Below are 23,528 nucleotides of genomic sequence, written 5' to 3'. Positions count from 1 at the left end.
CTCTCTTTCTCTTTCTCTCCCTCTCTCACCCTCTCTTCTCTCTTCTCCTTCTCCCTCTTTTTCTCTCCCTCTCTCACTCTCCCTCCCTCTCTTTCTGTCTCTCTCCTCTCTCCCTATCTCTTTCTCTCTCCCTCTCTCTCCTCTTCTTCTCCCTCTCTCTTTCTATTTCTCTCTCCCTTGTTCTCTTTCTCTCCCTCTCCCTTTCTTTCTCTCTCCCTGTCTCCCTCTCTCTCCCTCTCTTTCTCTCTCCCTCTCTCCCTCTCCTCTCTTCTCCTTCTCCCTCTCTATTTCTCTCTCTCCCTCATTCTCTCCCTCTCTCTCTCCCTCTCTTTTTCTCTACCTCCCTCCCTCTCCCTCTCCCTCTCCAAGTGGGGCCCAGATCAGCATGTACATCTTGGGTGAGAGCTGCAATGTCTTCATTTGTTGGTCATGCCTCTGCCCCTGACTCAGCGTGGGAGCAAAAAAAAAAAATAATAATAAATAAATAAATAAATAAAGTGCCACACTGCCCCTCACCACCCCAGCCCCAAGGACATGGCGTTAAGTCGCAACTCCTAACTGCCCCGTGAGTACCAGTAAGTCCAGCCATGTAGAAGACACAGCGGGGGGTGGGGCAGGCGGCCCCCACTGTCCCCACGGGGCAGACCCACGACTCAAGTCCGGGAGACGCAGCTCTCGAGTGAGGGCTTGGGCGTGGGGGGAAGTGATCATTCAAGTCGCCAGGAAGGAAACAGTGGGACAAGAAGCCAACTTTTTATTTCTTATTCATTTTTTAAAATTTTATTTATTTTTACAGAAAGCGTTTTGGGAGGCTGAGACAGGGACGTAGTAGCACTGACCCCGAGTGTCTGGGGCCCCTGTGGGTCCCAGAACCACACGGCACCACCAATCCCGCCCCCCTCCGCCAACAGTTTGCCGTGGGCATACACTGGATACCCCCCCTCTCTGCAGAGTGCACACGTCCAGAGCTAGGAACGGTTTCCGTTCGCAGCCCAGCAGGGCCCGCCATGTCCGAGTGCAGAAGTATCAGGGTGGAGGGGTGGGGGAGTGCGGTTGCAGGGTGGGGGGGAGGGGTCCAGGCAGCGCATCAGGAAGGTGTATCTGGGGGCAGCTGGACTCGGAGCCCAGCTGACTCGCCGTGGTCGGGGTGTGTGTGTGTGTGTGGCGGGGGGACAAGCCAGTCCTTCAGCTTTTCCCAGAGGGGGTGTGAGAGCCCGAGCGGGACAGAAGCAGAGCAGGGGGCCTGGGCTGGGTGGGGTGGGCCGAGGGCAGGCAGGATGTGCCGGTGCCTCCGGAAGGGGAAGGGGTGGCCGCCCGCTCACAGCTGCCCGCTGCCCTTCCTCCCGGCCTCAGCACCGCCGGGACCTCCACCTGCGCTCTGGGCTCTGGCCGGCTGGGCCGGAGGAACCCCCGTGCTCCGAGGGGGGTGGGGTGGGGGGGCTCCTGCTGCTGCTGCTGCTGCCTGGGGCTGGGTAGGTGGGGGGGCAGAGTGACCGGAAGTGACCGGAAGAATCTTGCAGAGTCGTGCCTTTGCCACCCCCCCCACCCTCCCCCGCCGCTCCGTCCTGCGTTCGCTTACTCATCGAGCCGTCCCGTCATTCATCTCCCTGACATATTTATTGACCGGCCGGCCCCCGTATCAGACAGTCGGGGAGCAGAGGCAGAGCCCGGTGGGGGGGGGGGGGGGAGAGCGCCGTGGATGCCGGGAGGCCTCGCGGTCACGTGCGCCCGCGGTATTTATGTGCCGAGAATCCCAGCAGATAATCGCACAGACCTCTGCCCACTTCAGCGGGGCTCTCGGCGGGAAGGGGGGGTCTAGGCGGCAGGCCCGACACTGGAGGGGGAGAAGGGCTATGGGCGCAGGGGCAGACGCCAGTGGCACAGCCCCTTTTTTGGGGGGGAAGAGCCCCGCATTTCGGATGTGGAAGAGCGGGTCCCCGGGATCTGCAGGGGGACCAGTCTTGGTCGTTGAGACACTCCCTGAGGGCTGAGCTCCCTTTTAGGGTCCCGCCTGGCGACACTCAGGGCTTCCTCCTGGCGGTGCTCAGGGGAGCCCCATGGGATACCTCGGGGGTCGAACCTGGGTTGGCCACGGGTGAGGCAAACATTTCCTTTGAGCTGTCCTACGGTTCTGGTTGGGAGACCCTCGGCTTGGCCATTCCCCCGCCCTCGCCCCTCCACGTTCTTTTCTCCGACTCAGGGAAATGGGCCCAGAGCGCTCTGAGTCCCAGGCTGTGCTCTCAGGAAAGTGCTCTCCAGAGACCCGAGTGCGGGCGGATGACACCGGTTGAGCGGTCCACGAGTGTTTTACAGTCCATGACCGTCCAGCCGTGCCCTGTCCTTCCACGGACAGTGGAAACCGTTGCATCGGAGAGAAACTGAGGCTGCCCTCCCAAGAGTTGGCAGGGGCCGGGCAGGGGAGAAGAATTAGGCTCACTGGGTCCTGCGGCCCTGGGACTGGCAAGTGTCTGACCTCGGACCCTTGCTGCTGCTTTCACGCCCACCAGATGCCGCCACGCCGTCTGCTAACACGGTCCTGGATTCCGTGGGATGCACGTGGACCATCACAGGTGATTTGCACGGGCAGCTCGGAGCCGAGCTCGTGTGTCTCTGGCTTAGGAGAACAAATCGGCGGGGGGGGGGCGCACATCACCCTCTGCCTCTCCCACCCCGCAAGCCTGCAGCCTGCGATGCTCAGTGGACAGACACGGGCGTGTATAGCAGTGGGGAGGCACTCGCCACCCTCCGCCGGTGACTTGGGGGCCACAAACACGATTTCTGCATCCTGGAGACAGAAGCCCGGTTTCCCTAGAGGCAGCGGAAGGAAGTCTGAAGCCGGCCCTGTGGCCCCGTGTGGCCCGAGGGGCACGTTGGCCCAGAAAGGAGGACCCGGCCATGCAGGCCGGTCCCTGCGGTGGCACTCTGTGTGCGGTGCTCACAGGAAGGGCAAGGCCGGCCCAGGGAAGCCCTCACCTGCTTGCTTGCAGGGGGCGGGGGGAGCAAGACCCTGAAATCTGTCGGCGGGATGAGACTCGGCTCTTTCCTCGCCAGGAGGCTTCCCGTGGACCCCAAGTGCCAGTTGTCTCTGCCCCGTGAGGGGGGATGCACGAGAATTTGATCTGTGAGCGTTTGCTTCTGGGGGGCATGCTGATTTTTCAGTAATGTGGTTTTATTTTTTTTTGCATTTTGGGTCACACCCGGCGATGCACAGGGGTTCCTCCTGGCTCTGCACTCAGGAATTACTCCTGGCAGTTCTGGGGGGACCCTGTGGGATGCTGGGGATCGAACCTGGGTCGGCCGTGTGCAAAGCAAACGCTATTACTCCGGCCCCATCCCCCCACCTCCCACCCCCGCCCCTGGGCTGATTTTTCAGCGGCCACCCGGGGGACACCAGTGGCTGGAATCCTCCCGGGGCTGGGTGAATCCGGAGGCAGACACAGACACAGGGTGGAGGGGTGCCCTGGGGACTCCTGTGCCCAGGCCACTTTCTCTCTCATCTTCCCGGGGGAGGCGGGGGGAGTAACACAGATTTCGAGAGGCCGAAAGACGTGAACTGCATCCACGCGGCAGCAGGCAAGGAGAGTGATTAAAATCTGCAGGGGCCCAGAGGGAGCAATTCCTTCTTCTCCTGGGTTCCGTTCGGGGCCCGTCACAGCCCTTCGGAGGTGCCTGCTGTGTGGGTCCTTTTTCTTGTGCGGGGCGGTGTCCCCGACTTTCTCTGTGTTGTCGCCTTTTTTAAAAAAAAAAAAATCTTTCTTTCTTCCCCGTAGAGACGGGAAATGTATTTCTGGCCGCTCTCTGCTGAAATCTTCTGGCGAAATCATCAAACCGGCCCGTGCTTTCCCCGTAACTTTTATGTGCGCCCCCCCCCCCTCTATAAAGTCGGGGCTCGGATTCCTCTACCTTTCAACTTTGGCAGAATCCTAGAAACTTGGCGGTTAGCTCAACTCTGTGGAATCCAGTGTTCTTGCTCAAGAGAGAGAGAGAAAGCAGTGGGGGCCGGGGGGGTGGAGGAGAAAGCTAGGGGAAAAGTTATTAAAACACTGTTTTAGGATGAGGTATTTCACAAGCGGGTGGGTATACGGGTTGCTTCATCTGTGCAAAATACAGTGATGAGGAAAAAAAATAAATAAGTAATACAGTGACGGGTACCACGGAGAGGGCCGGGGTCCAGGACCCAGAGGCCAGTTCCCTGGTGTCACCCTCTCCGTGAGAAACACATGCATTCGCCCCAGAGCCTAGCAGCCCAGATCGTAACAATAGGAAGGCAGCTCGGCCTGGCCGTGTCCTCTGCGTTCCCGTGTTGAAGTTGGCACCCGCCGATCCAGAGCAGGGTTCGGTGCCAGGTTTGGAACTTTGGGACTTGGAAGAAGGAGAAGGTAGAGCGAGATTTTTTTTTTTTTTTACTATAATTCATACGTGGGGCCGAGCCTTCTGGGGGAAATAACTTGACTTGGAAATAGAGTAGTAATATTCTGTGAAGTTAATAAATATCCGCCCTCTGTCTTGGGAATAAGGAATTATGCAATGGAGTTTTATTTTTTTTCTTTTTTTGATTTTATTTGATTATTTTTTTTTAAATGGGACTTTGGCTATATTTACACGATTGAAGGGAATCACTTAGCCAAACGGAGCCGAAATGTCAGATAAATATCAAAACCGAAGGGCAATTGGATGTTTTAAATATTTGTCTTTACCAACCAACATGAACTCCGGAAGCCTTAAGTTCCAGAGAGGCTGAAATAGTTGCCTCATTTATCACATGGCATTGACGGTAAAATCAGTTTCCCTGCAGCGGGGGTCTGAGGTCGAGAATGATTAAGGAGGGCCAGAGAGAGAGTACAGTGGGTAGGGCACTTGCCTGGCACACGGCCAACCCAGGTTCGAGTCCAGCACTGCATCTAATCCCCTGAGCTCCGTCGGGAGTGCTCCCTGAGCACAGAGCCAGGAGTAAGCCCTGAGGTCTGCCAAGTGTGTCCCCCTACACCAAAAAAAAAGAAAAAGAAGAATTAAGAAAATGTGTGGAAACACCATACATTTGTTTTTGATCTGAGAGATAATTCAGTAGGGAGGGCGTTTGCCTTGCCTGTGGCTACCTGGGTATGATGCCCCAGCACCATATTCAGCCCCCTGAGTACTGTCAGGAGTGATCCCTGAGCACAGAGCCAGCAGAAAGCAGAGTTCCCCCTCCAGCCCTCAAAAAGGCAGCAGGAGGCCAGAACGATAGCACAGTGGGGAGGGCGTTTGCCTTACACGTGGCCAGCCCAAGTTCGATTCCCAGCATCCCATAGGGTCCCCCCCAAGCACCGCCAGGAGTAATTCCTGAGTGCAGAGCCAGGAGGAACCCCTGAGCATTGCCGGGTGTGATCACCCCCCCACTCCCTCCAAAAGAAAGCCAAAAAATAAATAAATAAAAACAAAAGAGGTCACGGTGTCAGCTCACGCACTGCCATGGGTTACATCTCCCCTTCCCTCTGTATGAGCTGGTGGCTCCGTGATCTCCCGCACATGTGCCCGTCTGGCCACACATGGATGTCCATATGCGTGTGTCAGGACAAGAGCTCCGGTTCCCTCGGGCTGGTGACTGGGGGAAGCCAGAAGCAGTTTGCACAGGGGTCTGCGTTTGGTAGATGGGGCCAGAAAGGAATCCCGTCCTGCAGAAGACCACTCACCTTCCGGGCCAGTGCAGTGTTTGCCAGGTGGACGGGAGCCACAGAACCTTCCGGAAGCAGAGCGGTGGGCCCGTGCGTGCCTTGTTTGGGAGCAGTGGTTTGGGAAAGGTGGCCAGTGCCCTCATCCTCTTCGTTTGCTTTTCTCCCATCTCCCTCCCTCCGTAAAGCCAGCTCTTGTTCCCCTCCACTCTCACCCACGCCCCCCGCTTGCTCTTCTCAACAGAGTTTCCTACGCTCACACGGAACTCCCTTGGGCTTTGCAGAAGCTTCGGGAGGCCCCAAGTAGTTCTTAGCCCCATCAAAAGGGGTAGAAACTGAGGCCGAAGGCAGGAAAGTCATGGGCCCGAGCCGGTGATCGGTGAAGCCGGGATGAGGATGGAGCCTGCCTGAGTCCGGGGCCAGTGGTGCCCACCGAGGGTTACCTGCAGGCCAAAGTGGAGGGGGGGACGAGGAGGGGACTGAGAATGCAAAGAGACAGTCCCCCAACCTGCTTGAGGATTGGTTCACGCAGGCGGGGGGAGAAACCCCGGGAGCTTTGGAAACAGACAGGGCTGTTTCGAAACTGGTGTCTGAGGAAGAAGAATCTGGAGCTTGATGCGTAGTTCGGATTGGTCACCTAGTGGACAGTCCCAGAGCAGACACGAATTCCAAGCAAATGTGTGTGTCACCCCTCTGCAGCCTCACCGCCTCCTCCCCCCACCCCCCGCCACAGGTCACTTGTCACGGGGGGAAGCTGGGTCCATCCAAGGTGAAGCTACATTGTCAGTGGAACTGCAACTCAGGTGAAGCTGCATTGTCAGTGGAACTGCAACTCAGGTGAAGCCGCATTGTCAGTGGAACTGCAATTCTGCACTGCTTTCGGTGGGGAAACGCAGTAATGCACAGCCCCGTGGCCATGACGTCACGGACCATCACCACGGAAACACCTGGCCTGGAACAAACACGGCGGAGCGGCGTCACTGCATGTGGCAGGGAGGAGAGGAAACTGGCAGCCAGCGATAAGGCGCTCGGCAACAGCGGTTCACTGCAACGTGTTTGCAGGGCCAGTCTCAAAAAAAAAAAAAAAAAAAAAAACAGAAGACTCGCTGCTGCTAGGCAAAGCACAGCAGCGCCGGAGATGTGCGTTGCCCAGGGGCCAGGCACAGTGTGGGTTTGCAGATGGTGCTCAGGGTCTGAACACAGTTACCTTAAAAAAATAAAATGGCCAATGTGCAACGTCCATGCCGAGGGAGAGGAGGCGGTTTCTCGGCAGGGGAGAGGAAGGCTGGCAAGGAAGAGGCCTGGAACAGACCAGATTGGAATTGGTAGTGCTCAGGGCTGGGTCTGTGGTCGGGCGAGTCACCAGTGGAAGAAGTTGTGCTGTTGTAGCCGTGAATCACCATGAGACACACAGTGCTCCAGGGGAATCTCTGCAAGTCTCCTGCTGGCACACGGGCTCAGAATCCGAACACGAGGCACTGAGCCACACGGTGATTCTGTGGGCGTGAGGAAGGCACTGACCGGGGACCGTCGCTGTTCCCTGAGAATCCTGACGGGCAAATGCCCTCGGCCCACAGTTGGTCCGGAAATGCCGGTCGGGTTGAGCTGAAGATCCGTCTCTCTGAGGTGGGGGGAAGTGTCCACACCCCTCCTTCCCCCCCTCTCCAGCCGGGCCGGGCTCTTTCCCAGCCCTTACGTGGGCTTTGGCTTCTGAACCCCTGGCGAACGGGACTAGAAATGAGACATGCTAAGCCTGGGGCCCGCAGCGTGGAGGCACGGGACATGGTAACTCTTATGTTGGTGGGTTTCTTTTTTCTTTTCTTTTTCTTTTCTGCTTTTTTTTTTTTGTTTTGGGGGCCACATCCAGTGATGCTCAGGGCTGACCCCTGGCTCTGCGCTCAAGGATCACTCCTGGCAGGTCTCGGGGAACCCTGATGGGTCACTGGAGACCTAGTCCAGGTCAGCCACATGCAAGGCAAGTGACCCTCCCTCTGTATTACCACTCTGGTCCCTGACTTTGGAGGGGAGCTTCCCGAGCAGTGTTTCATGGGGCCGGGGCCCATCCTGTTGATAGCCCATCTGCCGGGCCTGGTGGTTGGTTCAGTGCTGGGGGCCACTGGCTCTGCCCAGCAGCCAGCGATCCTCCTTCCTGTACCCCCCCAGTGGGGACCCCCGCCCTCCCCGCCCCTGCCGCACTGCCCACCAGCCTCCGCCCTGACATTTGCCCTCTGAGAGGCGAGTTTCTCAGCTGCCTCCCAGGTGTGGACACGGCACCCCTTGGCATCACAAGTGGGTTTTCCGTTTTCCCCGTGTGGGTGAGAGCTGAGGGCGCATGCTCGGCTGGCCACTTGGACATGGCCCCCGTGACCCCGCATGGCTCCTCCCGATGACCACAGGAAACCTGTGACTGTGAGGGCATTGCTCGTCCCATAGGCGGGTGGCAGACTCCACCCTGTCCCCCGCCACCCCCACCCCAGTGTACTGATTTATCGCCGGTTTCCAATCCCATCTTTGCTCTGGGCGCAGAAGCTCATCTCGCCCTCACGCCTTTACTTGGGAAGTGGAAAAAGACTCGCCGCCGAGTGCTCGTCAGGGCCCTTCTGCTCGCTGCCAAGTGCTCATCAGGGCCCTTCTGCTCGGGTCATCGCCCTTCTGGGAATCGCCATCTCCACACAGGGCACAGCACCTTCCTTTTCTCTCTCTCGGGGAAATCAGTGTCGATCCCTTCCCATGACACAGTGAACGAGCTCTAGAGTTCAGTCGGAAGCGGGGCGGGCAGGGGGGATAAAAAGACTCACCGAAAGAAAAAAGTTCCAAAATTTTTTTTTCCCATGTCCTTCCCAATTCCTTCTCTGTAAAAGTTATATTGAAAACGTTCTCTAGAAAAAAAAAAATTTAAAAAGACCCAAGCTGTTCTCAACAGAGACAAATGAAGTGTGAGATTATCTGACCGCATCTCCGGGCTTCAGTGACGAATTCAGTGCAGCTCCGAGTCCCAAGGAGGCTGAAAAATTCGCATTCAGATCAGCACAGAGCGGCCCCTGCTAACAGATGGAGCCGGGCGCAGCATAAAGGTCTAATCCTATCACGCCGATTCCTGTATGGCCATCTGGATAATCCGGCGTGCACATTCAAGGCCTGTTACTACTGCAGCTCCCGCCAAGATTAACGTCATAGATTTTCCATGAGACTTGCTCTCTTGCTCAGATCCGACTTGATTTTCCAGGCCCAGGAAGACGCTGACAAATAAAGAGTAGTGGGTTTGCCCCCAGAAGAAACCGGCACAATTTAAACATTTTTCTCTCTTGTTTTTTATTTATTTATTTATTTATTTATTTTTTATTAAACCTGAAAAGTTTCCCTTCCTGTCCTAATATCAGGTGCCCATTTGGGGAACAATATTTTTATTTTGCTTTCTCTCTTTGGCTTGGCTCTCTGGCGGTTTTCTTATCACTGGATAGGAAGGCGAATTGGGTTGGCAGTAACTCTGTACGGGAAAGTGCTTGCTGGGCAGTGAAGTTTATCGCAGTCGGCCCAGGAATACTTCTTTGGAGAGTTCTGAGAGTTTTCTCACCCCCACCCCACCCCATTGCTTCCCACGGTGTGGCGGGTAATCATTGATGAACAGGGGATGGAAGGAAGGAAAGAACAGTGGCACTTCTGGCTGCGAGGTGCTTCAGGCGCATTTTCATTTCTGGATTTGGCAAATGCACCTCGCGGTGGAAACAGCAGAGCCTCACTTCCTCGTTGAAATCCCGAGCTTCCTATGTGGTTTTTTTTTTTCTTTTTGGGCCACACCCAGCGATGCTCAGGGGTGACTCCGGGCTCATGCACTCAGGAATGACTCCTGGCCGTGCTTGGGGGACCCTCTGGGATGCTGGGAATCGAAGCTGGGTGATCTGCAGGCAAGGCAAACGCCCTCCCTGCTGTGCTATCGCTCCAGCCCCATTCCCACATGTTCGTAACAAACAATTTTTGCATATTATGAAACAATGCCATTTGGGTGTCATTAAATAAAAACGCCTCCAACAACTCCTTCAAATGCAATTTGAAGTTACAGATACATCAAAATGTCAAGATTTTTTTTCCTTTTTTCTTTCTTTCTTTCTTTTTTTTTTTTTTTTACTTGCCAACATGTTAAATAACTCCGAAAACCTGCCCAGAGTTCTGGCTCGCAGACAGAGAGACTGAGAAACCCTGAGGCGTGCCCTGAGCCAGCGGCATTCCAGTTGTGCCCCAGGACTTCTGTCGGTTTCTGACTCAGAACTTTGTCCGTCCGCTGATTGCCGAGGAATTGTGCTCCTTCAGAATAGAATAAGAAGGCTGCAGAATAAACAGGAAGTCGGTACAATTTGGGCTGGCTCTATATTTAGCGCAGGGCATAGTTTGGGACTGAGCTAGCGCGCTAAGTTTAGCCGCACCTCGATAGCCCGCTAGGTTCAGCCCCGCCCGGCCCGGGGAGGGTGCACGGTCGGTCGGATCAACGCCTCCATCTAGTGACTGGGGGACTCTTCCTTTAATCCGCCTCGGTGATACCATTAGTGTTGTCAAAGCAAAGCGTTCTCTTGCCAAACAGAGTCACTTTGAAATAAAGGGAGGAAAAAAAAAACCACTTGAAACTCTCAAAAGTCCTCATTTAATATTTAATAGATTTAATTGCTGTTGGTGCTGAGAAACCGCTAGATCATGGGTTACATTTCTCTTCAAGGTGACAAATGTACCATCACACACACAGGCACACAGGCGCACACACACACACACACACACACACACACACACACACGCACGCACGCTGAGCGACCTTTTTGCATATATTATATATTATTCTTCGCCAAATTGTGGGTAGATTTGCAAGCACATTGGCCCTGATATGTCGATGTGTAACAACAAAGGAAAATAAAAATCCTAATAGAGGCCTAATAAATAAGAAAATGATAAATAATAATAAATAGTAAATTGCTTAACTGCAGAAAGCACTTACTGAGAAAAAAAAGGCAGAAAGAAATTGCAGTTAAAGCACAAGGTATTGTGTGTGTGTGTGTTATGTGTGTGTCCACTCACTGACAAGCTGTAAAGTTTAGCTGTTCATCAGCATTGGAGCCTCTGCAGCTTTCTGCGGGGGACCCCAGAGTGGGTGGGCCCCCCAGAACAAGGCAGAAATGCTCCGGCCAGCCTTCCCTCCACCCTGCCCTCTCCTGGCTACTGAGTGTGACTTGTCAACCTCATAACCTCCGTTTCGGTGCCCTTTGGGCGGTAAAGCAATCCTTCCATTCAGAGGAAACCCAGCCAAGACCATCGCTGGGACTCCACAGCAAGAATAGGTGTTGGGGCCCCAAGTCCAGCAGAGGGGGGAACCTGGTGCCCCTGTAAGTCCCTGCAGCCTAACTCTATTCAAGCAAACACAGGGACAGGGTTTTAGGGGGGCCTGGGTCCCCAAATAGAACGGGCTAAGTTCAGGCGCTTTGGCTGAGCCTCGGAAATCAGGGCAATAATATTCAAGACGATTCCTCTTTCCTGCAAAGATCCCCACTGAGCTTTACTCCGGGTGAAAGGAGACCCCTGAGCGGGTCTTGCTTGAGAAGGGACGGGTGTGACATCAGCTCAGAATACGTTACTGTCTCTTTCGCCCTCACTCGTTGGAAGCTCCTAGGAATCTTTCGTGACCAGCAGCTCAATCTGTAATGAGACACAAGAAAGGGTCTGGTTTCAGGATTGCCGGACCCACCAGCTGGGCCGACAGTGGCCACAGTGGCCACAGGCACGAGACCCGCAGACACCCGGTGCATTTCACCCACCGTCTGTGAAAAGGACCCAGGTGCCGGGACAGCTCGGAGGCTGTTCCGGAAGCTTCCTGGTCACTCCCAGTGTGGGGTGTGTGTGGTTAGAACAGCGTAGAGGGGGCCGAAGCGATAGCACAGCGGGGAGGGCGTTTGCCTTGCACGCGGCCCACCCGGGTTCGATTCCCAGCATCCCATGTGGTCCCCTGAGCACCGGCAGGAGTAATTCCTGAGTGCAGAGCCAGGAGTGACCCCTGTGCATCACCGAGTGCGAAGACCATCCTGCTCTGAAGGTGAAAATCAACTGAGCATGAATGTGTCCTTTTCTCTGGGACTCGACAGCAAGAATAGGTGATGGGGTCCCAAGTCCAGTGGTGTGTGGGGGGGAACTGATGCCCCCATAAGCCCCTGCAGCCTAACCGAGTTCAAGCAAACACAGGGGCAGGGTTTTATGGGGACCAGGGTTCCCACCCCCTAGAACAGGCTGAGTTCAGGTGCTTTGGCTGAGCCTCGGAAACTCGGGCAGGGAGGGCCGGTGCCCACATCTTGGCCACCGTCCTCAACATCAGCAACGGGCTCTGGAGAGATGCTCCTTCATCGAAAGTTCTGGTTATCCCATAATGGCAAGAGGCCTGGGGCAGAGGGGGGTGGGTGGGTTACGGCTCTTTCACATGCCAAACACTATAGAAATGGCAAAGACCTCAGGTCCACTCAACGGGGGGTGGGTTCCGTCTGGCGATGGCAAGGGGGATGCAGGCAGTTCCAGCCCCATCAGTCCCCCAGAGTCTTTGCCCCTGACGGAGTCTGCGAGCCCTGCAGGGAGCAGAGGCCCAGACTGGGCCGCCTTGGCAGGACTCAGCGGCTGCTCGAGTGTCCTTGGGGTGGCGGTGGGGGCGAGAAAGCGGGCTGGTGCTGCTGCTGGTGACCAGGGCAGCGCCCCCCCCCCCAGACATCTCTGCCCCTGAACCAGAGAGGTAGTGACCGGGGCACAAAGAGATTTCAGAGGCTAAGAACAGCCCCGGGCCGCCACTGCTGGCCACTCCGGTCACTAACTCACCTCTGAGCTCCATTCACCGTTATTATTCCCGAGGCCACCCATTAATGCTTGAGGGGAACAGGGCGCCCTGCGACCCCCACCCCACTCCTGCTCGGAAGGTGGGCCCCGGACTCGGGTTCTAGCTGAATCTGGGGTGACGGTGTCCCAGGCTGCCGAGCGACTGACTCGCCATGCGCCAGGGGCGTAGCGGGCCAGGGTGAGTGGCCGGGTGCCATTGTCTGCTCACAGGACACTAGCGTGTTAAATGGCACCCGAGGCTGAACGCGTCTTTCTCTGCCCCCCTCCTCCTCCCCCCCCCTTCTTCCCTCCCTTTTCCTGCTCACCACGGCCATTGTTCAGAAGCAAATTGGAAATCTGGTAATTAGGCCCTGACTCACGGTGTCGTATTAGAGTCCCGAGCCAAAGTTCAACACCCTGAAATGAAATTTAAACCAATTAATCTGTTAGATTTTTATCGCTTGTCCGTGTTTTCTCAGCAATTCCCCCAGCACGTGGCCTTTGATCAACTCTCAGACAAACGCTAAAATGTGTGCCTGCTGCTCGCGGGATGGGAATGGCATTAACACGGTGCTCATAAAACAATCAGAAGCCACGGCGCACTCACAGGCAGGGCAGAGTAATATTTAATAAAAGCGCACACACCATCTTCGGAATTAGCATTTTGCGCCGTGCTGTACCTTGGGGAGAAGAGCTTTTATTTGTGGAGTGATCATTATTCTAACAAAGAAGAGCTGCCTAATAATTTCCACTTCAACTCTGCAACGTGCCAAGAGCATTTCAGAGCCATTATGCTAAACTGCGGCGGGGTGATCACGTTATTGTCAGAGTTGGGAGGAAGGAAAATCTCCTCCACTTTGGTGATGGTAGGGGTTGGCAGAAGGGGAGGTAAAAGGAAAACAAAAAGAGAGAGAGCACCCTCCCCACTTAAAAAAAAAAAACCTAATCCCCAACTTTCATTTTTAATGAGCTGTGGAACCCAAAACCAGTAAACAAGAAAGCATCTTTTTTCAGTTCAATCAAGAATTTGCCTGTGAAAATGGTTTTGGAGTCAAGTGCCCCTGCCTGTAATATTTCCATGGAGACGTCCCTTAGGAATCTTTCTCCCTCTCTGTGCCACTGGGGTGTGGCCACGGGGGGGGGGGCATCACAGCCTCTCCTGGCTCCCCTCTGCCTCCTGCGGATCTCAGATTTCTCGGAACAAACTGGCCCCAGAAGAAGAGGGAAGGGGGTTCCCATGTTCCTTGGCATTGCCAGCGCCCGGGAAGGATCAAGAGTGGCAATAGTTGTAGGAGAAGCTGTTACAGTTACAGTAACGCTAGTCGTTAGAGCAGCATTGAGTTCTCGTAGTCGTTATAGCATTATACTAGTTGTTGTAGTAACAGAAGTAATTGTAGTAGCAGTCATTTTAGTGGTTGTAGTAATTGTAGTAGTGGTTGTAGTAGTAGCTGTAGTGCTCAGAGAAGAAATTGCAGGAGTAATTGTTCTAGACATACTTGCAGTACTTGTAATAGTAATTATAATAGTAGCTGTAATAGTTATAGTAGCAGTTGTAGTACTAGTCATTTTAGTAGTTGTAGTATTTGGACTGGAGCGATAGCACAACGGGTAGGGCATTTGCCTTGCACGCGGCCGACCCGGGTTCAATTCTTCCGTCCCTCTCGGAGAGCCCGGCAAGCTACTGAGAGTATCCTGCCCGCACAGCAGAGCCTGGCAAGCTACCGTGGCGTATTCAATATGCCAAAAACAGTAACACGTCTCACAATGGAGATGTTACTGGTGCCCGCTCGAGCAAATCGATGAACAATGGGATGACAGTGCTACAATGATACAGTTATAGTATTTATAATAGTTACAATGGAGATGTAACTGGTGCCTGCTTGAGCAAATTGATGAACAATGGGACGACAGTGCTACAGTGCTACAGTTGTGGTATTATTAATAGTTGTAGTGCTTAAAATAGCAATTGTTGTAGTTATGGATGTTACAATTCCATTGTAGCTATGTAATAATAGCTATATGGTAGCTGTAGAAATTGTAGTTGTTAGAGAATTATGGTTGTTAGAGAAGCATAGTGGTTGTTATAGTGGTAGTTGTACTTAGAGAAGTGGTAGTTCTTGTAGTACTTAGAGTGGTAGTAGTTATTGATGTACGTATCTTAGTAATTGTAGCAGCATCAGTTGTGGCACTTACTGTATTAGTAGTGGTAGTAATTCGTGGCAATGGCGTCAGATTGCCCTAAAAAGTACAATCTGGGGGCTGAAGCAATAGTCCAGTGGGTAGGGTATTTGCCTTGCACATGGCCAGTCCAGGTTTGATCCCCCTATGGTCACCCCATTTGGTCAGTCCCCCCAGCCTGCCAGGAGTGATCCCTGAGTGCAGAGCTAGGAGAAAGCCCTGAGCACCGTCGGGCAGAGCCCCCCCAACAAAGCAAAACCAAATCTTAAAACCAGGACCTTGAAGCTTTCTTCCCTCTGCTTTTTCCTGGATGTTGCTCCTAGAACCCAAAGCCGTTTGGTCGCTTTCCCTGGTCATACTTGGGAAGTGGAGAGAGGCGGGCACGCTCACGGCTGGGCACGCACATGGGCGGGCACCTACACCCATGGGCAGGCGCATACATGCAAACACACACACACAGACAGGCATAGGCAGGCGTGTGCACGTGCCTCTGAGCCCTGCACATCGCACCTGGGGAGAAAAGGCCGAGGCTGAGAGAGCAGAGCAGCTGGGCTGCGTGCTGACCCTCCGCAGCATCCTTGCAGAAATGGCTCTCCATGACTGCCCCACACACCCCCGCCACCTGTCTTGCACTGGTGGACAAGCCAGGCCAGAATTATGTCAAGAAATGCGCTATGCCATTACCAAAAGTAAGGAGGGGGGAGGGAAGGGGAAAAAATCCCGGGCAAAGGCAGTTTCAGACACAGGTGTGCCTGATGTGGCTGGACCTCACCTCGCATCAGGACCACTTGAGATGTGACCCTGACCCAGAAGTCCCAGGATCCTCAGCGGCAACCTTCCTGCCACCCTGATTCCCCTGAGATAGAAGGGAAGGATTAGGGTTTTTTAGAGACATGAGCTAGAATTTCCCCCAGACTGCTTCTATTCTCCAGATTTTTTATCGAGTTGTTAAGTATGGTTTATTTTTCTTATAAATCGCTTGGAATCATACATCATCTTCTGCCATGGATTTGGGAATTCTCAATCATCAATCATGCACTGAATTTTTTTTTTTTGCATTTTAGTTAAAAAGTCTTTCTAGGACCAAGACCGATGCCTGTTGAAGGCTCATCACTGCCTTCGTGCGGGACTGAAGTTGGTCCAGACATCTTAAGTCATGAATCACTTGCATTTCCTTGATGAATTGTTTTGTTTGGGGGAGAAAGTGGAGAGGAGAAAAAGGCCCAGTTTTCACTGCGAATGCTTTGAGTTGAGTTCAGCCGACTTGAAATGTTTAGTTTGGATATTTTCAGTGTTCTCGATGCATTTTTTTTTCATAAGATGAATTTGAATGGAACTCAAACCCCATCCCACTTGCTTTGATGGGGCCACGTCCACATCAGACCGACCTTAATCTTTTCTTGTTGCAGAAGTTAAAGGGTGACCTTTAGCCAAATGTGACAGAAGTCCAGTCAGTATGGGTGTTTATTTATTTATTTATTTATTTATTTGGGGGGGTGCAGGGGGGGTGGAGGCAGTTTTTATTTCATTACTATCAGCTGGACTGGAGCGATAGCACAGCAGGTAGGGTGTTTGCCCAGGTTTGATTCCTCCGTCCCTCTTGGAGAGCCTGGCAAGCTACCGAGAGTGTCCCATCCGCACGGCATAGCCTGGCAAGCCCTGTGGCATATTCAATGTGCCCAAACCAGTCACAACAAGTCTGGAGATGTTACTGGCACCCGCTCGAGCAAATCAATGAACAGCGGGGCGACAGTGCTACAGTGCTATATCCGCTGGTGCTCTCACGGGCTCTGATACTCGATTGTCAGCTTTGGGTACTTAGCAAACTTTTGATGAACTTTTGCTTTCTCTCCTCACGCCTGAGACCCCTGAGGTGGGGGCCCTGGCATTCGCTGGCAGCAGTGGCCGTGATCTGTCACAAGGAGTATTTCTCTCTGTTGGTGCTCCAGAGGGAAGGCTGATTTCCCAGGCTGATTTCCCATTGAAATTTCCTCTTTCCTGATTTCCCCCTGTCCCTCCCTGTTTGTTTGTTGGATGGAAAGCGAGTATCTCAGACTCGATGGGCTTTTCTCTTCAAGAGGTACCAAGCTGGGCTGTATTTGGATGCCTCTGAGCCCGCGGGCATCTTTTGAGATGCCACCTCGGTTCTCTATCATCTGTGGCGGTTGGGAAATTAAATTTTGCTTCTGTGTCTTATGCCATGGCTCAAAAGCAATCTGGTGTGGGGAGAAAGGGACTCTCTTTCATTGTTGGTGGGAATGCCGAATGGTCCGGCCTTTTTGGAAAACAATATGGGCGTTCCTTCAAAATCTAGAAATTGAGCTTCCATATGATCCCACAATACCACTTCTGGGAATATATCCTGAAGGTTCAAAAAAGCACAGTAGAAATGACATCTACACCTGTATGTTTATTGCAGCACTGTTCACAATAGCCAGAAACTGGAAACAAGCTGAGTGCCCGAGAACTGGTTAAAGAAACATTGGTACATCTACACAGTGGAATACTATGCAGATGTTAGGAGAGATGAAGTCATGGAATTTGCTTATAAGTGGATGGTCATGGAGAGTATCATGCTAAGTGAAATGAGTCAGAAAGAGAGACATACATAGAAGGACTACACTCATTTGTGGAATATAAAATAACATAATATGAGACTGACACCTAAGAACAGTAGATAACAAGGGCCAGGAATATTGCCCCATAGTTGGCAGCCTGCCTCATGAGCTGGGGGAGAAGGCAGCTGGGATAGAGAAGGGATCACTAAGTCAATGATGGTTGGAGGGATTGTTCAGGATGGGAGACGTGTGCTGAGAGTAGATAAAAGACCAAACGCGATAGCCTGTCAGTATCTGTATGGCAAACCATAACACCCCAAAGTAGGGAGAGAGTATGGGGAAAATTTTCTGCTCTAGAGGCAGGGGGAGGGTTGGGACAGCCGGGGATACTGGGGACATTGGTTGTGGAAAATGTGCACTAGTGGAGGGATGGATGTTCAATCATTGTCTGACTGAAACTCGAACATGAAAGCTTGTAACTGTATCTCACAGTGACTCAATTTAAAAAAAAAGAAAAAGAGAAAAAAAAAGGGCGATCATGGTGCAAAAATGCCTTTCAAGAGAGAGGATGAAAAAGAACGTTTTCCAGAAGCGGAGGGAGAGACCGCACCGGGAGGTCCGGGCTGGGAAGTGCTGAGACGTAGAGAACTTGCTGTTCGTGTAAAGCTAAAAGATGTGGCTGTGGTTCCCCCCTCGGTCCTTCTTGTTCTCGAATCTCCCCCTCAGGAGGGCTGGGTTCTCACGGGCGCCTTCTTCTCTTTTCCATGTTGAAAAGCAGCAACGCCGTGTATCAAAGCCATCAGCCCGAGCGAAGGCTGGACGACGGGCGGGGCCACGGTCATCATCATCGGCGACAACTTCTTCGACGGGCTGCAGGTCATATTTGGTACCATGCTGGTCTGGAGCGAGGTAGGCACTGCGGGCACGCGGCCGTCCCGAGGCGGGTTTCCTGTCGATGCCGGGTCGGGTGGGTGAGCATGAAGGCATCAGGCTGGAGCCATCGCACAGCGGGGAGGGCGTTTTGTCTTGCACGCGGCTGACCCGGGCTCGATTCCCAGCATCCCAGAGGGTCCCCCGAGCCCCGCCAGGAGTGAGTCCTGAGTGCAGAGCCAGGAGTCACCCCTGTGCTTCACCGGGTGTGACCCAAAAAGAAAAAAAAAACTTAAAAAAATGAAATGAGGGGCTGGAGCGATAGCACAGTGGGGAGGGCGTTTGCCTTGCACACAGCCGACCTGGGTTCGAATCCCAGCATCCCATATGGTCCCCTGAGCACCACCAGGGGTGATTCCTGAGTGCATGAGCCAGGAGTGACCCCTGTGCATCGCCGGGTGTGACCCAAAAAGCAAAAATAAATAAATAAATAAATAAATAAAATGAACATGAAGGCATCAGGTGTCAGGCCGTGGCACTTTGGACCCGGATGACTTCTGTCTGTCTCCCGGTTGCAGGCCCCACCCCCCACCCCCAAAGTGTCTGTGCTGTGATGCCCTTGGCTTTGCCCTGGCGGAGAGGTCATGCCTGGGTGCGGGGAGGGCAGAGTACTGGATCGTGGGAGCCGCACCCGGGCCTGGAACCCGAAGGGAACAGGGTGGGGTGTCGGTGGAGTCTGTCCAGGACGCTCTGTGCATCAGGGGGCCAGGTGGCACCTGATGTATGGGTGCCTCTCAGGGGCCCCGGCTGGGGGGCGCCCGGCAGATAGGAGCTCCCAGGTGGGAACTGAGTGTGCTGTGTGTCCCCCCCCACCCTCGATGGGGGAGGGAGGGAGCACCCTGCAGTGATGTAGCCCCTCCAGGTTGGCAGGGCAGGTGAGTGGGGGGGCATCGTGGAAGCAGCAACTGCCCCCACTTCAGGGCTGTGGGGACCCCCAGCCATGCTCACTCTGCTTTCCACATGTCCAGCCCTGCTTTGGGGGGTGGGGGGTTGCTCCTGGCACCCTGGGGCAGAGGGCAGGATGCCGTAGAAGCTGGCTTGGTGCCCGTGTCCCTGCCAGGAGGGCCTCAGGGCATCAGATTCTGTCTATACCCTACTCCCAGGTGACCCACGTTCTTGCCATCCTTGGGCGACTCATAGGGGCCTGTCAGTTTGCTTGGTTTGATTTAGGGGCCACACCCAGCAATGCTCAGGACTGACTCCTGGCTCAGGAATGACTCCTGGCGATGGTGCTCCGGTCAGGAGACCCTCTGGGAGGCTGGGGTTGGAGCCCAGGTCGGCCGCATGCGAGGCGAGAGGCCGTCCCCGCTGTCCTCTCCTTCCGGCCCTGCCCAGGGGGTAGCTAATTTCTAACTTAGATTTACCCCAACGGCTTCGAGGGCGGGCACGGCCCCCGGTGGCATCAGTCCACTTTGACTCTTCTTGAGGGGACCCCACGGGGCAGCTGGTTCCTGCCAGCAGTTGGGCATTTCCTCCGTGATGCCCGTCCACCCTCTGGGGCATGGACAGAGCACTGTACCGGGGCCTCTTGTGCTCACCATAGTCCTGATGCCGGGGAGGATGAGACTCACAGCGACCCCCAGCCTCCCCCCGCCACCATGTATTCTGAGCCTGCTTTGATTTCTTGTGGCTGGAACTGGGTCGGGATCAGGCTGTATGGACGCATCTACTGTGTGGGCTGAGATTTGGCAAAGCGCCGCCGTGATTCACAGTAAAATCACCCGAGCCCCCTCAGACCCCTCGTGCGGGCTCCGGGGGCGGGGGTGCTATTTGTTCCCCCCTCCTCGCCCCATGAGGGTTCCATCACTGGTGAGGAAACCGGGGAACGTGCCCAGAGAGTAGAGTTGGAACACGGATGTGAGGGTTTGCACAGCTGTGCGGGTTTTCAACCCCAAAATAACCCCCGGTGAGGCCGGAGCAATTACAATGCCCTTGCCTTACCTACAGCAAGCCAGGGTTTATCCGGAATCCCATAGGGCTCCCCTGAGAACTGCCAGGAGTATCTCCTGAGTGCAGAGCCGGGAATATCCCCTGAGCATCTCTGGGTGTGGCCCAAAAACAAGAAAGAAAGAGAAGTGGGGGAAGGGTGGGTAGAAGGGAGAGAGGGAAGTAAGGAAGAAAGAAAGGAAAGTAGTAAGGAAGGAAAGGTAGGAAGGAAGGACGACAATGAAGGAAGGGAAAGGAATTAAGAAAGAAAATGAAGGAAGAAAGGAATAAGACAAAAGAAATATGAAGGAAGGGAGGCAAGGAAGGAAAGAAGGAAGGAAGGAAGGAAGGAAGGAAGGAAGGAAGGAAGGAAGGAAAGAAGGAAGGAAAAAGGAAAAAAGAAAGAAAGGGAAGGAAGAAAGAAAAACAAGGAAGAAAGGAAGAAAGAGAAAAGAAAGATGAAGGGAGACAAGAAAGTAGGAAAAAGATGGAGGGGAGGAAATAAAGGAAGTAAAGGAAGGAAGAAAGAAAGGAAAAAAAGAAAGATGAAGGGAGACAAGAAAGGAAGAAAAAGATGGAGGGGAGGAAATAAAGGAAGTAAAGGAAGGAAAGAAGAAAGAAAGAAAGAAAGAAAGAAAGAAAGAAAGAAAGAAAGAAAGAAAGAAAGAAAGAAAGAAAGAAAGAAAGAAAGAAAGAAAGAGTAAAGAAAGGAAGAAAGAGAAAATATGACAAGAAAAAAGAACGAAAGAGAAGCACCGAGTTACTGAGCGGGGCTGAGGTGGGGCACTGTAGGCGGGAGCGCCGTGTCCAGGGAGCCAGGTGGCCTGTGAAAGGAGTGGTCAGTCGTGCTGCTGCTTTTCGGTCAGTTAAGTCAGCTCAGCACCCTCCCTCCTGGCGGGGCAGCAATTCGCGTGCAGCTGTGGGCGGGGGCGGCTGGGGGCCCTGTGCCCGCCTCCGCTGGCTCAGGCCAGAACCTGCATCTCGGGGGCGGTGGCTGCGAGCAGTGGGGTGGGAAGCTGGCTCTGTCCCAGGAACTCTCGGCCCGGTGGGCTCCGAGCAGGCATCCAGGTGGCACGTACGTATTCATCCCACGCTGCGGCCCGGGGCCCGGGGAAGTGCACCCGCTGCTCCGCGCCCAAGAGGGGGACGTGGATTTGGAACCCTCAGTGGGAGTCCCCGTGTCATCGGCCTCGACACGCTGTGTCAGCATCCGGGTCACATCCTGACAGGCGTGGTCCCTCCCAGCTGGGTCGGCGCACCGGGGGAGATGTCAGGAGCCCAGAACCGTCTGTCTGGGGGCAGGTGTGTGTGTGTGTGTGTAGAGGAGGCCCTTGTGTGTGTGTGTGTGTGTGTGTGTGCAGAGGGAGGCCCTTTCTGCATCTCCCCAGGTGACTATGGGTGTGTGTGTGTGTTTGTGTGTGTGTGTGTGCAGAGGGAGGCCCTTATGTGTGTGTGTGTGTGCGCAGAGGGAGGCCCTTGTGTGTGTGTGTGTGTGTGTGTGTGTGTGTGTGTGTGCTCCCTGGCCCTCCTGCACACTCAGGGCTGCTGTCTCTGAGACCCCGACCCTGCACTTCTCCTTCTAAGCCCACGCCCGTCTCTTCTCCACTTCCTCACGCCATATCCCAGCACACCGGGAGCAATGGGGCCGGTAGGTCAGCTCCCGCCTCTGAGATGAGCAGCCAGGGCTGTTACTCCGAGTCTTTTTTTAGCTTGAGAATTTTAAAGAGAGCCCGAGAAAATAGGGCTGGCTTAATTTGCCCTCCTCGGCGCTCTTCCCCTTTGGCAAATGAGCATTGGCAGAGTTGAGCTCTCTGATGACCCCCCCCCAGGTCTGGGGAGAGGGGGAGGGGTGCCTGCTCGCTCTTGGGGGCTCCTCGCTCACTCGCTCGCTCGAGGATTGCTTCCTGCACAGTCCCAAGTTGGGGCTGAAGCCCGCAGATTCTTCTTAAATTTGTCAGTTCCTCTCGGCTTCTTCTCTCCTTGCTCTTTTCTTTTTTTCTTTTTCTTTTATCTTTTTTTCCGGTGGGTTACACCCGGCGATGCACAGGGGTTACTCCTGGCTCATGCATTTAGGAATTACTCCTGGCGGTACTCAGGGGACCCTATGGGATGCTGGGAATCGAACCCGGGTTGGCCGTGTGCAAGGCAAACGCCCTCCCCGCTGTGCTATTGCTCCAGCCTCCTCTCCTCGTTTCTTGCCCCATTCTTCCTCTCTTGCCAGAACGCACATTATTTTTATGGATACTCTCACGCGCCTTACCAAACCCCAAAGACTTGAACGGATACTCAGAGGGCTTTAGGGTGCAAGGCCCGGGAAAAACCCGGGGTGGGTGCCTGCTAACATTGCCCGTGGCAGTGTTTCCTCGGCCAGAGGCATGCCGAGGGTGGACTGGTTCATTTCCATTTTCCCACCATGGGATTTGGCGGTGGGCGGGTTGTATCTCCAAGTCTCCCTCTGAATTGCCCTGAGCGGAGAACGGGGAGGACTGGCCGGCCAGCTCAGTCCAGGGTTACCACACTGGGTTCAGCTTAAGCTTTGTGGGGGCCGCTGTTTGCTCCCATGCAGCCGATGGGAGCATCCCATAATCTGTTTCTGCCACTCAGTGTTGGCAGCTGAGAAGGTTCTCAAGCCAGTGGTGAGGAATAAACCATCACGTAAGCCGGCCTGAGCCGTCTCTACACAGCCGGGTGTCTGCACCAGGGGCCCTGAGACCTGGTTTATCTTCATATGTTTGGGGAGTGACAAATCCCACAGAACCCGCTGGTCCTTATTCTGGGCCTTGTGGCAGAAATGCACAGCACCACCACACCCTGGGTATCTAAAAATGGGGGCTTGGGACTTTGGTAACCCCAGAATCCCAGAACCCTTTTCTTTTCTTTTCTTTTCTTTCCTTTTCTTTTCTTTTCTTTTCTTTTCTTTTCTTTTCTTTTCTTTTCTTTTCTTTTCTTTTCCTTTCTTTTCTCTTTTGCTTTTTGGGTCACACCCAGCGATGCTCAGGGGTTACTCCTGGCTCTGCACTCAGGAATTACTCCTGGCGGTGCTCAGGGGACTCTATGGGATGCTGGGAATCAAACCCGGGTCAACCGCATGCAAGGCAAATGCCCTACCCGCTGTGCTATCACTCCAGCTCCCCCAGAACCCTTTTCATTGAGCAGTCACTTGAGAAAACAAGAAGTTCTGGGGCCGGAGTGATAGGACAGCGGGGAGAGCATTTGCCTTGCATGTGGCCAACCCGGGTTCGACCCCCGGCATTTCATAGGGTCCCCCCCCCCAAGCACCAGCAGGAGTCATTCCTGAGTGCAGAGCCAGGAGTCAGCCCCGAGCATCACTTGGTATGGCCCAAATACCAAAAGGAAAAACAAAACAAAACCAAAACCCAGTCCTGTTGGCCAGGCTGCCACGGCTCGCTTGGATTCTATGTTAATGAGGCATCCTGAGACCCAGTGATGAAGG

The 23,528-nt window shown here is 54.0% G+C and overlaps 1 protein-coding gene across 4 annotated transcripts in view; it reads left to right on the top strand.

Moving 5' to 3' along the window:
- Positions 1-23,528, top strand: part of EBF1 (EBF transcription factor 1) — a 396,016-nt gene that overhangs the window by 283,100 nt on the left and 89,388 nt on the right. For 2 of the 4 annotated variants that reach the window (XM_055129018.1, XM_055129016.1), the window contains exon 9: positions 17,997-18,127. In XM_055129018.1, the coding sequence (XP_054984993.1) occupies positions 17,997-18,127 (131 nt within the window). Of the gene's footprint in view, positions 1-17,993; positions 18,128-23,528 lie in introns of all 4 variants that reach the window. The other 2 variants (XM_055129017.1, XM_055129015.1) reach the window with 1 other exon arrangement.

This window comes from Sorex araneus, chromosome 2, assembly GCF_027595985.1.
Source record: "Sorex araneus isolate mSorAra2 chromosome 2, mSorAra2.pri, whole genome shotgun sequence".
Classification (NCBI taxonomy): Eukaryota; Metazoa; Chordata; class Mammalia; order Eulipotyphla; family Soricidae; genus Sorex; species Sorex araneus.
The sequence above is the reverse complement of the archived record's forward strand: the minus strand, read 5'-3'. Positions and strand labels throughout refer to the sequence as shown.